The 14252-nt window shown below is 46.0% G+C and overlaps 1 protein-coding gene across 1 annotated transcript; it reads right to left on the bottom strand.

Moving 5' to 3' along the window:
- Nucleotides 1-743: 743 nt before the first annotated feature.
- Nucleotides 744-13963, bottom strand: LOC310683102 (protein phosphatase 1 regulatory subunit 3E-like). Its single transcript, XM_083452641.1, has one exon. The coding sequence runs from the start codon at nt 12225-12227 to the stop codon at nt 11139-11141; it is 1089 nt and encodes a 362-aa protein (XP_083308767.1). The 5' UTR covers nt 12228-13963; the 3' UTR covers nt 744-11138.
- Nucleotides 13964-14252: the final 289 nt, after the last annotated feature.

The following is a 14252-nucleotide window of genomic DNA, read 5'->3' as shown; positions in this document are numbered from 1 at the left end:
CAAGGGAAGTTATAGTGCCACTGTATTCTGCTCTGGTCAGACCTCACCTGGAGTACTGTGTCCAGTTCTGGGCACCACAGTTCAAGAAGGACACTGACAAACTGGAACGTGTCCAGAGGAGGGCAACCAAAATGGTCAAAGGCCTGGAAACGATGCCTTATGAGGAACGGCTAAGGGAGCTGGGCATGTTTAGCCTGGAGAAGAGGAGGTTAAGGGGGGATATGATAGCCATGTTCAAATATATAAAAGGATGTCACATAGAGGAGGGAGAAAGGTTGTTTTCTGCTGCTCCAGAGAAGCGGACACGGAGCAATGGATGCAAACTACAAGAAAGAAGATTCCACCTAAACATTAGGAAGAACTTCCTGACAGTAAGAGCTGTTCGACAGTGGAATTTGCTGCCAAGGAGTGTGGTGGAGTCTCCTTCTTTGGAGGTCTTTAAGCAGAGGCTTGACAACCATATGTCAGGAGTGCTCTGATGGTGTTTCCTGCTTGGCAGGGGGTTGGACTCGATGGCCCTTGTGGTCTCTTCCAACTCTATGATTCTATGATTCTATGATTCTATATACATTCAGCCTCCGGGGCTGAGGTTCCCCATGCCTGCTTTAGAAATTCTGACCAAGAGAATCTCTGCCTTCCATCTAGAAAGTTTTTGAATGGATATGTTAGCGAGAAAGGCTAAATATAGATGTTACCCATGAACGTAGAATGCATACAGAACAGATATTTTCTCAGGATCACACTCCCATTTTGCACCATTCAAGTTTAATGACAATTAGTAATGACACATTTATAAATTCTACTTTTCACTATAATAGTACAACCAGTGACTGGCTAATTCTTTAGGTAGACAAGATATGTAATGTTGTCATAAGGCAAGATATATTACATTTGTATTCACTGGCTTCAGAAAGAGAAGAAGGCATTAATATCAAATGACATGAAGTATTTTTTTTTAACCAAAATAATACCAGTAATATTAATCTGAAAAAAACTACAAACCAAACAACATCTCAAGTACAAACATTACAGAATTCAGATACCAGTTTGCGTCCAGCAGTTAAGAAATAACTTTGAAGAAAGTCAAGATGTGTGGAAATAAATAACAAAAAAAGTTATACTATCACAACAGGAACATGTTGCTAAATAAGGACTCTTCTCCAAGTGCTAGTAATTTGGGCACAACCCACCCAGAGGCTTTTCTGTGCAAATCCTGCTGAAATGAATAGTAGCTTCAGGACTGAACGCGCTCTTGTACACACTTACCTGGGAGTAAGCCCCAGAGGACCCACTCTTGAGTAGACCTGCACAGGATTTCAGTGCTATGATGACTAGGGAGATAACTGCTTTAAACTAGGCTAGTTTGGTTTCAAAAAGCAGAATGTTGTCCTCAACCCCAGAACCAAATTACTGTGTTTATGTAAATGAAACAAAGCTTTGCAGTCCAATCCTATGGATGTTCCGAATAACATCCCACTTACTTCACCAGAACTTATAGCTGCTGTGGGCATGGGACTGGATCAGAAAAATTCACAGGGCAACCCCTATACCTGTGTACCCATAAGGAACCCCCTTTGAGTCCAATGAGGCTTACCTGCAGCCAGGTAACTGAGTACAGGATCACAACCTTAGCTTTGTCTGTCAAATACACTTTTGTAACCTTGGGATAGGCTTGCAAGACTTAGCCTGTGAGGTCGGAGTAAAAAACAACAAAAACTATTTGTCCAATATAAAAGTGTTCAATATTAAAATTAGTAATTTTAGTCATTGCTACAACAGTGGATGATTGCCAGATTATTTTTGTCTAGCATTAGCACTATCCACAGTACACACACACACAAACACACACACAGGATATAATAGGACTATAAATCCATATTATCAAAAAGGCAACAATGCATTTTGCATTGTAGAAAGGATCTCGTTTACCTTTCCTGGAGAAAAAAAATCAGTTTTCTACAGCACCCTACTGGTGTCTGCTTGAGTGTTAAGACTAATTGCGCTGCTATTAAGCTTTCTGAACCCTTTGCTGTAGGGAATCACAACACAGAAACAATTAACCCCTTGTCAACTTCAAATAAATTTAAAATGTAAGTTCAACAACAGAGCTTGCTGTACAATTGTATGCAAGTTTACTTAGGAGTATGTCTCCTTGTGTTCAATAGAACCAAGTATACATGCACAGAGCTGTAGTCTTAAAAGTGCTTAATTGCAATAGGGTCATGTCCTTTTCAAGTCCTCTCTCTTTTTTAAATAAAAAAACTGAAACACAGAAGCTGACTAGATTATTGCATAGAAAAAGCATTGGTAAATATATGCTTTTATTTTTAGAGATGGTATGTTTTGTGGAACTATGTTTAACTAGAACAAAGGCCAAGCATTCTAAAGTTGCACAAATTACATTTAAATGGAGAAAAGTTTACCTATGCTCTTTGGAACTGCTAGTGTACATACCATATTTCTAAATACATTTACTCTTTTTGCATGCTAACTTTTAGTCAATGACAAGACAATGCTAATGTTTTATGGTTTTGTGTAATGAACTCTTTACAGAAAGTTAAGCTAATCATTAAAGAAATATCCCCCCCCCCAAAAAAAGGGCTACAAAGGACAAGATCACAGCTACCACACTTGCAATGGGCTATGTGACAAACGGACTTGTGATTCAGCCTTTCCCACGACACACAGGGTGCACACAAGATACACTTACGACAGAAGTTTATTCAAGTTTTGCATAAGAGTCGTGCATATCAATTAAAAATGTAAAAGCAAATTCCTTCAGAGAAGAACTTCCGCTTTGTGTGAATGCTAAAAAATGTGCAAGAGAAATAATACCCACCCGGGAGTGCCAATGCAGCGTAAGATTACAACACATTTGTAAAATAAACTCTGCACAGAATCAACCCCATAAAAAAACCCTAAGATTTGATTACATATGTGTGTGTGTGTAAAAATACATCTGCATAAGAGTTGTGCAAATATATATTACGCTATGATCTATATTATTATTTTTTATGCTCAATATATGAATGTGGTTTATAGTGATGCACAAAAAGACATTTCTCACCGCTACATCTTTCACTACAATAAAAGCAAAAGTTTAAAAGCCCATTGGGCTTTTGAAAACACTGGCTCAAATGTCCAAAGGACATTGTTCTGACAGCAGGATGGGGGGAAACGCTAGTCCAGTTTCTGTGTTTACGATATAAACTCATCCTGAAGCCATAAAACATATTCTTTAAGAATTAAGAAAAGCATTTAAGGACCACATCCGACGTTGTAGTGATTATCCTTGGAAGGCACCTAAACAATCTGAATTCACTGCGGATTGACTTCTTTTTTGAGGATATAGATTTTGCAGATTTTTGCCTGCGAGCCTCATCAACCCATGCTTCAGCTGGCTGATAAAAGAACAATGTTATGCATGAACAAACATTTGTTCATGTGGTAGTTTATGAGCAAAAGCAACTGGGTGGCTCCCTTTTCAATAGGCAGCATAGGGGTGCAAGAACAGGAGCTCTCAAATCACTTTTACATAGCTAGGAGAAGCTCATGTTAAAGAGCATAATTTATATAGGGAGGTAGAGAGGGGGCACTCTACATTTTTATCACTCTTTTAAAAGCAATGCTCATGGGTTGACAACACATTTAGTTTAAAAAGGAGCAGCTAAAATCTTTACCTGAGTGCTGTATTTGTTGAGAGCGTTACTAAAGGTTTTCTATATGGATGAAAGGAACCAGGCGAAATATTGCACATTTCAATAAAACATGGCACATTTCATAAAGCTACATCATTACGCTGGCAGTAAGCTTATGAACACAAAAGCTAAACTACAAAGCATCTACAATGAGGAAGCGCACACACTTCGGCTACCTGCTAAGCCCAAGGATTTCAAACATTCCACCTTCAATATGGCACATCTCGCGGTCATCTATTACAGAGCCCCCACTTGGCTACAAAAGGATTCTGGAACATTCTCTAGGGCACCCACACATTCAGTCGTCGCCAGCAGTGGTGCAGTTAGGTAATTTCAGACTCTGGACTTAATGGAAGTCCACTTTAGAAGCAAAGTGCATTTACTTCACACTGTGGTGAGCCAATTGCACCTGCGGTTTAAGATCTCAAAATCCTGCCCTGACAGCTCTCTCCTAGCCAGATATTTTGGCCCTCACTGCTGCCCCTCATGGGCTGAGCAACATACCCAGCAGTCCTCAGAGGCTCTATGCTGTGTGAGTGAAGATTAGTCATGGTGAACAAGCTGTCTTTATCTGGGAAGCTTGCCCGCTATTGCTTCCTCTTCATGGAGGAACCCCTTATAAGCTTCCAAGGAAGCTAAAGGGTTTCACAGATTCAAACCACTGCTCAACATTCTTCTTTGGAGGAAGACATTCTAATGCTATGAGGAAAGGATGATTGGCGTGCGCTGGTTTGTGTTAAGATTAAGACAGATACAGCAGACAGTTTCTCTAAAAATATATTGCATTTAAAAACACTCATGTTTCCTTCCAGGGGAAAAATATATAGATCTATTATATATATATATATATATCTATTAGACTCTACCTTGGCAATATATAGCTTTATAGCTTTGCTTTATGAGAGTACTGTACACATTTGGTTCACATGAATAACTGGCTCGTACCTGGGTCCACAGAAGTTACAGTCAACAAAACCAGGTTTAAGTGTAGCTCCTTGAAAAGCTGTCAATATACAGAAAAGTGCTGCTCGCTGCTCTGTAGGTAACACCACTGAGTTCTAGCTCATTTATCTATCACAGTGCTAGGCAGCAACCTCTTGTAAGCATTTGACTACATACAGACTGCAGCATTATACATACACACAAACACACACAGAATTTGTTTTTAAAAGTGCTCCTCGTCAGTGTTACAGGGTTCTTAGCAGTGCTTAAAAGAAGCTATTTTACTAATGCTCTGTATACAAATAATAGGTCACGTCACTGATACAATATATGGGATTGCTAAGTATTAATGTTGTCGGCCAGTTTTGGTCTCCTTGTTTGGAAAGTAAAGCACAGATCTGCAGCGGTTCCCTGCCTGCTGCCCTGCACTTAAACATATACAGACTGTAGCTAGCTGTTACTTTTAGTCGTTTCCCATATATTCTCTTGGAAAACTGCTGGTTGCAATTTACATGCTGGGAACCCGATCCTGAAAATGTTTGCATGTAGGCTTAAAAATATAAGCATGGGCTCAGAGCATGTTTGAGTATGAAATCAGCCCTACCAGCTCACTTACTAAAAAAAGATCGCTGGGAGATCAAGAGACCCAATCCAGATTAAGTAACTCGAGCAACCTAAGTGGTCCGAGGACTCTTTCTGGAAGAAAAAGGGGAGGGGAGGAAAAGCATTGCCACCCCCTCTGAATACAGTTAGCACACAAGCTTAAAGCATGTGCTGGACCAAAAGCCAAGTATCTCAAAAGAATATTTGTTTCTAGGCTTGTTCCACGCATTATCATGCACACATAAATCCACTGACATTTGGAAAGCTACTGTAAGCATTGGAGAGATACTGTTAATGCAAGTACACGAGCAGCAGCACACAGCTCTCAAATAGTGCAACCTTTCCGCCCCCTTCCTAGTGTTGCTCCTGAGCCTTCAGAGGTGGCCAGGTTCAGAGAAATTAAGCAGTCAAGCTGTTCCTATCATTGCATCAGGATAGGATATCACTGGGCATTTACTAGTGCCCGGGTCCCAGTGGAAGGCTCAGCCTCTGAATTCTTGCTGTTGCTGCTTGTTGCTGGCACTGACTAGAGCAAAGGGAATGAACAGGAACTCCTGCATGCCCCTTCCAATATGGTATACACTGGGTCCAGAGGGAGCTGTAACTGAATGGACAGTGCAACTGCAGTGAAGCAGTGGAGAAGGGGGCTCACTGAGAATATCTTGTTCAACTGCCCCCCACCCCTCAGAAACAGACTGCTGCCATGCCAGGAACTGTACCACTTGCTTAATTTCTTATTGGCGTTAAAGGCACAGGCACAAAACAAAAAAAGGCGGCAACGCTGCTGCAAGGATACCCTTTAGAAACACAGGATTTAAAACAGCGGCATGAAGCATAATTGTTATTTGCTGGGCATTAACTGACTGGTGCAGTGCTGCGATTCTGCATTCAGTCTTCCTACCCAAAGCAACAGCTGTGAGAATGGCTGTTTTCCAAAACAGCTCCAAAGATGCGGCCATGCTAAAACTACTATAATATATTTTGCCTTTACAAGTTGCTTTATATCCCTCTCATAATTGCAAATTATTTGTACCATGTGTAGTTTTTTTTCTGCTTAAAAACGTACATTAAGCCAAAGCCCTCCCTTCCTAAGAACATTGGTCCTGATATGAACAGGCAGCAGTCAAAGGTGAGTTTCAAAAATAGCAGCATAAGGAATATTTACAAACTTATTTATTCTTATAGCCTAGGAGCATAGGAAGCTGCCTTAGGCTGAGTCATATCACTAGTTCATCCAGCCCACGACCATCCACAATGACCAGCAGTGGCTCTCCAGGGTTTCACATAAGGGTCCCAGCCCTTCCTGAAGATGCTGTGGACTAGAGACCTTCTGCATGCCAAGCAGATGCTCTACCACAGAGCTAACACAGCAGCCTGCCGTGTGCTTGACTTTTTCTGCAGTCCAGGGCAAGCAGAATTGCTTGGCATCTCTTGGGTTGCCATGCATGACTGCTGCATCATCAGAAGTGGTGCTAACTTGCTCAAAGGCCAAGCAACTCTCCCTCCATGAGGAATAGCTAGTGAGTTGCACTGAATAAGGGCTGAAGAAGTTCCAAGGAGAAAAGAAAGGAGATGGCTTGCAAAAATAAATAAATCTGAATGACATTCCATTAAAATATTCCATTAATTTTGCTCTCTTGTCTTAAGGCGCAAAGAAGTGACCCAAACATAAATAAATAAATAAACACAAAAAGACCCAGGCCACAATTCGCTGGAGAGTTCAGCCCTGCTGAAATGTCTCCTGCATCTCCAAGGAGTGCAACAGGAAAATTCCTCAGTGGATTATTCTCCCTCTTGACAGCGTCAGTGGCCCAGGCTCTATTTGTGGATATATTTTGTGCCCATCCATTGTGGGAGGGATTTTGATAAGGGAATAAAGTCAACACAACCAATGTCCATTGCAGCTAAGTCAATGGACTTAAAGTGAGGTTTAAGTTCTCACTGAAATTTATCCACCATCTTGCAACACACCTGAATAACAATCAAGATAAGGCCTCTTTTCTTCAGAAAAGCACACATGATTCACCCCGAAGAGCGAGCAATCTCACTTGAGTCAATAGGATTACAACTCATCACATCCCTGATAAGATATAGGGCAGGGGCGGGGAACATTTGACTCTCCAGATGTTGCTGAGCTCTCTCTCCCATCAACCGCAGCCAACATGGCCAATAGTCAAGGCTGAAGGGTGTTGAAGTTCAACACCATCTGGAGGGCCAAAGGTTCCCCATAAAAGGGCTTTCATAAAAGAAACATCTGTACCACCTCTGTACTGTACTGAGGGGGGGAATGAAAATTCAACACAGTATTTTTCTGTGTGTCCTTCCACACATAACTAAAAACAAACAGAAAGATTCTGAGTTTAATTTCTAGAGGGGACTAGGGTACAGCTAGAGTATCTGGCATCTGATGGGAAAGCCCTTGCCTAAAGAAAATTCTCATTCAATTCCTTTTCACTCTGTTTTCCAAATGTCAAGACTTTTTTTTTCATGTATCCGCATAACTCAGACCTGTGGTTTGCATGCCATACTCCCCTATCCAGTTCACAAGTAACACATAAACATGGCTTTAGCACTATGTGGAAGAAACGTCATGAGCCCGAGTGAAATGATGGATTTGTGCGCTCTCCCCTAGGGATGAGCAAGTACGGTATGTCGACAGTGCTTTCTTTCAATCTCCTGCTATAATACATTCTATGTTATTTTCATTAACAGATGCACTTTACCCTAGTATGTGCATTTTTGTTCACATTACTTGTCTGGGGAACTGTTCTGCAAAATTCATTGAAGTGTGAATTTCAAAGGATGGCTGCATTTCGGTTTGCAGATTGTTGTGGAAAGCACAGATGAGGTATGTTCACCTTGAAATGAACCACCATGTCTCTTCTTCTCCCACACAGGTGGGAGGACTTTTGCTGAGTTTTGTTTTGCCTCCACAGAAACTCAGTTCAGTGTTATGTACAAACCAGGGACCCTGCTTTACAACAAATGAGAGTAAGTTAAACAAGCAAGTTTCATGACCAATATCCTTGATTGGTACATAAAGCTAAGCCAATGTTTTGTTTTGTTTTTTAAAGCAAATCTAATCTTGATAGAACTGCTCCTTCCAACTGCAGGGGTGGAAGAGTGCATAAGCATGATGCTTCACTCTGGCTCATAGAGACTCATATCCATGTAGCACTAAATCATGGTTTAGTGTTATGTGTGGACACAGCCATTGTTTCCCATCCAACTTAAACATGGCTATACTGCATGCATTTCATGATAATAGTGGTTCACAGCATACAGAAGCTTCAGCAGTGACAGAATAACTCAAAGACATCTTTACAGGAATACCAGTTGCTCACCAAGTGTGCACATTTTGATGAAGCCAAAGACTGATGCACACGGAAAGCGAACACCTAAGTTTCAGTGGACTTTTAATAGGCTGATCCGGAAAGCAAGGCTGGAAAAAATATTTCAAAATCATAAGCAGTTACCCAAACTGTTAGGTGCCAGTCCTGAGAGAGCTCAGGAAAACATTCAATTCCCAGAGTGCCAGCATCAGATTCCTGTGGACAAGTGTTCAAGCTAAGAGGAAGCCATAACACCATCAGCTGGGTACAGGATTTGTAGATGAATCTCTAGTCATTTGGAATCAGCAGAACAACTGTTAGAGCACACATGCTTTCATTTTCAAATTCTTGGCCTAAGTCTGCATGCACACTGACTTGAGAGCAAGCCTCAATGCCCTTGCATCAGAACACATATACATAGGCCCAGGTTACATGTACAGCCAAAAAGCAGGTTAGGCTATATGCTTTTTTCACCATTTCCCTTGGGTGTCGTATCCTTTCTGATGCAGAACAGTTGTTTGCTTTTTCAGTCACAATTGGGACAATCTCAGGTAGCCTAAGCAATTACAATTTGAAATAATTATTCAGCCATCTGCAGCGCCGATGCCTCAAAATTTGACTCTAGCACCTAAAAATGGCAACACACTTAGGAATTGGAAATAGTTTTCCAGTTCTGCTCCAAACGCCTAGTCAAAAATAGTATCAAGCCACTGGTTTACACATCTTGTCACTCTGTTACAGTCTGGTGTAATATCTTAGTTTGTTATACTACAAGCAGCTGTTTCATAACAACTGAGAAATAAAGAGGAAGCTTACAGTGTAAGAAATCGTTGCCCTTGCAAGTTATTACAACACTACTTTCCCGTACTTTGCCTGCAAGTTGTTCCTCTGACGGAAGCTTGAAACAGCTCTTCCCCTCCCCCCAATATATTTCTCAAAATATAAAATATAAACCATCTGTATTTAACCTGGAAACACACAATTTTGAAAATATCATCTGATGGTGTATATAAATAAGGGAACATCTTACAATTCAAGACACAGCAAGTGAAGAACGGCAGAGGAGAAGGTACCCGCACGAGAACAGGAGACAAGGTCTCGTGGTCCAGACCAGCTTGAGGAAGAGAAGGCTGTGGGGCTTGAGTAAGTCAGGTGGTCTTCCCTGATCTGGAAAGAAACCTCACTGGATAACCTCTCAAAAGCAGACACATACCAAACCCTCAGTGGAACTGAGAGAGCAGCGCTGTGGTCTGCTCAATTCTAGCAATGAACAGACCACATCCCTACAGACTGGGGTTTCTGTGCAGATTCTTCTCACATCATGGTGAACTGAAACCACCCAGACCTAAACACATTTAACTAGGCGATACAAGTGGACGTGCAGATCATGTGTGTCCCCCAACACCCCCCCCTAGCAGCTTGAGCCTGGCTCACCCCTCCTCCCCCATTCGAAATGCAAGCAAATCAATTGTACTGATTCAGTAATCTGCATTCCCCTTTCCCACTGCTTCAGGCAGGCTACCTGACATCTTTTGAAAGATACTGCTTGCACATTGATTGGCTTAAACGTATATTCACTCCCTCTTTCCTCTTTTTAAAAAGAGGAGCAGATTTGTTTCTTTTTCTTGCTGAAAACCTATTTCAGCGAAAAGGGGAAATGTGGGCTAGTGATGTCACTTAGCTTTCAGCCAATCAGCACTGTGCACAGCCAGCTCTTGCTGCAAGTTGCAGGCTGGTTCTCCCTGATCCAGATATGGGAGAAGATTCTACACTTAAGCAAAACGCAGTGAGTGAGTTTCTACAGTGAGTTCTCTGTTTACGGTATAATGTATGTCACCTACTGTACTCCTCACTGAGGAAGCTAACCTATGTCTGGGCTGGACAGCCTCAAACTGCAGGAATGTCTCATATGATGGGAGTGTCTTTTTAAAATCCCTACACAGAAAACTAGCATGTGGGAGGGGGTTATATCATAACCTTCTCTCTGACATGCCAATTTTCATGGTGGTGGGGATTTCTTATTTAAAAAACAGGAGCATTCCATCATGCCTACCTTCATTGCAGTACTAGGTGTTACTATACCCAGCGATTGCTCTGCTTAAGTACTAAGCTGGAGTTGTCATGGTGCTTACCTCCGGTTAAATATCTAATTAGAACTGCAAGCCTCCTTGCCAAGAGAGATTTGATCAAGGCTGGTTGGAGGGCAACTCAAAGGTGGTTGGAGATGGATAAAGTGAGCCACAAACAAACAAAGCTATTACCTATTGCAATCCAATGGAGGCTAATTTGGAAAGGGGACATTCGGACTCTTGTTTCCACATCCACTGGCCATAAGGAAAGATCTGCGTAACAGAGAAGAGCCACCCCACGGCTCTGCCTTTAACGACGGGACATTTTCCTCCTTGGTCCTCACGACCGACCATGCGCCCTATCCTAAAAGAAACTCTCCTGGGTGTCGCCATATTCGTTGAGGGAAAGGAGCCTGCTGCTCTCCGCCAAGGTGGAGAGGAGGCCCCTCGAGCCGTCGGAGAACCTCGGCGGGGCGGCCGGCGCGCCTCCTTCCTCAGATGAAGTGGATCCAGGCGCCGGCGCCCGGCTCGTGGCCCGAGGCGGCCGCCGGCCTCTGCCTGGCGCGCAGCCGGTAGTTGTGGCCGTCGTTGTTGTCCCAGTACTCGGCGTCGGCCACGCGGTAGCGCACGGCGAACTCCAGCAGCGTGGTGCCCGCGCCCACGGGCAGGTGGAAGGCGAAGCGGTCGCTGTGGCCGCTGGGCGGCGGCGGCAGGTAGGCGGCGGGCACCTCGTTGCAGCTGGCCCAGCGGTTGAGCGTGTAGCGCACCGACACTTGCTTCTCGTAGGCCACGTTGAGGACGCGCACGGCGCCGCGCAGCCCCGACGCCTCGGGGCGCACCCACTCCAGCCGCACCTTGTGCTGCCGGACGCGCTCGGCGAAGCCCGCGCTGGCGCCCGGCTGCGGCGGGAAGAGCGGCTCCAGCACGGGCGCCGGCGGCCCGAAGAGCACCGGCTCCAGCTCGCCCAGCGACGGCGGCTTGCGCGTCTTGAGCAGGTCGGCGGCGCGCGGCGGCAGCGGGAAAGGCGAGGCGGCCAGCGGCGCCGGCGGCACCCGCGGCACGTCGGCCTGGCAGAAGTGGCGCACGGCGATCAGCTCCAGGCCCAGCGAGTCGGCGAAGCGCACCGTCTTGCGGCGGGACGGGCTCTGCTGCAGCGCCGGCCGTAAGCCCCGCTCGCCCGGCGTGGGCAGAGACTTGGCCCGGCGCCGGAGGGTCGGGCTGGGAGGCACCGACGGCAGCGTGGGCTCCCGGCCGCGGGAAGAGGGCGACGCGGGCGGAGGAGAGGTCGGCGGCGACGGGGAGCGAGGGGCGGGCAGCGGGGGTGGTTTCGGGGCGACAGCCGCGGCCCCCGCCTCTGGGGTCACCGGCGGGGAGGGCGGCGGCGGCGAGGAGCACGGCGGAGGAGACGACGACGACGGCGACAGCAGCGGCCCCTCGACAGGCTCGGGCTCCGGGCTGCAGCCGCCCTTGCACTGGTCGGCTAGGCTGCCGTAGAGGCAGGCGCTGCAGCTGAAGTTGCGCGGGAGGTAGAGGCGCGGCGGCGGCGTGGGCACCGACGCGTGCACGGAGCCGGCCTTGTCCATGGCGGCGGCAGTGGCGGGGCGCTCTCCTCGGAGGGGGCCGTCGGGCAGGAGCCTCCCTTCACCAAGCCGGTGGCAGCGGCGGCGGCTACAGCCGGCTCTCCGGCGGCGCCATGGCGCGCCTGGGCACCTTTCCCGCTACCTCGGGGCTGGGCTGCGGGGCTCACCTTGGCCGGCTTGCAGACGCGACGGGTCACGATCCAGCTCGGAGCCCCGCGCGGCGCGGCGCCTCTTCTCTCGCTCGGGGCTGGGAAGACCTTCCTCTTGTTCGCGGCCGCGGGAACAACCGAGCGCGCACGTCGCTGCTGTGACCGTGAGTTGCCCGCTGAGCTCCGCGTCTGGCGGTGGCAGCCCTACTCCCGCAGACCCCGGCACGATGGAGGTGGAGACCACCGTGACGCGCCGCGGCTCCCGGGCTGCTGCTGACGTCGTGGAGTCATGCAGCCGCCGCCGCCGCAGCAAAATATACGCATCCCGGGCCTCGTGTCATCTTTCCAATTCATCACCGCTCCGCTCTCCGCCCCTTCATCTCCGCCTCGCCTGCTCGCTCCTCTGCCCCCGCCGCCTCCCTCCTTGTCATCTCGGCTCACGATCAACCCCCCGCAAACTGTGACGATTGTGCCACCCGCCTTCCTTCCTCTTCTTCTTCCCCCTCACCCCCCCCCGCCGTGTCCTTAAGTACTTGATCCCAAAGCAAAGGGAGGGGGCGGCGGGAGGGATTCCCCCGGAGAAGGCTCCCTCCCTCCCCGCTCCAGTCTGTTACCGGAATAGCAGAACCAAAGGCTCCCTGGGAAACCTAAGTCCGCGGCGGAGAGGAGATGCAGCTGGCTTGTGCGCCGGATCTGGCAGCGTAGATTTAAAAAGGAGGAAATCCAGTTTAATCCCATGTAATGCATTTTTCAATAAATCGGCCGCGCTCGGGAGTGCAGAGCTGCTCAGTCACGGTCAAGAACAAAAGGTACTCATTAGGCGCCGAATGAGCTTGATTGGTTCCATTTTCTTGACAGAAAGTTAATTATGGTTTTAATAAGGAAGATCAGGGGAGGAAAATAATGCTAGTTCAATGGGAGCAGAAGGAATTTTGTCACCCGTTCAATATTCCTCGGTTAAAGATAATGCAGCCTCCGTGTTTTGATTTGTGAAGGAGATTTATGGAAATTGCATAAATAACGGAGAAATTAATCCTGTATTATAGTGAATGGGAGCAACTACGCAAATTGTGCTTGACTAAGCATAGGAAAGACCAAGCACCACTGCCATTTTGATGTCTCTCTGAGTTAAGATTGTTGTCGTTTCCACCTGAACCCTTAATCTAACAAAAATTTTTTAAACAGGATTCAGGCAGTGGACTCTGGAGGTGGCTAGAGCAGCAATAATTATGGAAATAATTATGGAAGAAAGAGACGTGACAACAAAGGAATTCCATATTATCTTCTATATTAGTGCAAATAACAACAAACCAAAATATCACTAAGTAGGTTTCTTATCCGCCATTCCTGGTCTAAATGCACGTATCAGAGGCAGATTTAGGGGTGCATGATCAGTTTGGTGGCACTGGGTGTGGAGCTTTGGGAACGCCACAAATATGCTTTGGGATGGAGTCTCAAATTTTGGCACTGCACAAAAAACTATAAAGGGTTAGCCGAGTCCTGTGTTCAGAGTCTTCAATTGCCTGAAGTTTATGCTGGTCATCTGCCAGAGGGAAGAAGGAAAGATTGATGATTTTAGGCTGATCCATGTGAGAAGTAACTTTTTTTTTTGTTTATTTTAATACAATTTCATGTTCTAGATATTCTAGATATTCTGTTAATAAAACAAACATTTGTTTAAAGTACAGCTTGTGTGGTTTGATCAAAGGGGAGTCTATACAACCTATATTATCCGGCATCACACCTTGGGCCTTTTAACCATGGTAGAGTTGAACTGCTCTTTATTCCGCAGGTGATGGTATCTGACTCTCTGATATGGTGGTTATTAAGCTGCTTGTGGAGAAGCTATCTAGAAAATCTCTGCACTTTTTGTAAAAAG

Source organism: Podarcis tiliguerta (assembly GCF_965153285.1).
Source record: "Podarcis tiliguerta genome assembly, chromosome: 8".
Taxonomy (NCBI): Eukaryota; Metazoa; Chordata; class Lepidosauria; order Squamata; family Lacertidae; genus Podarcis; species Podarcis tiliguerta.
Note: the sequence above shows the minus strand (reverse complement) of the source record. Positions and strands in the feature narration are given on the sequence as shown.

Coding starts and splice junctions, on each gene's coding strand:
- LOC310683102 (XM_083452641.1), bottom strand. CDS start 12,227: ATGGACAAGGCCGGCTCCGTGCACGCGTCGGTGCCCACGCCGCCGCCG.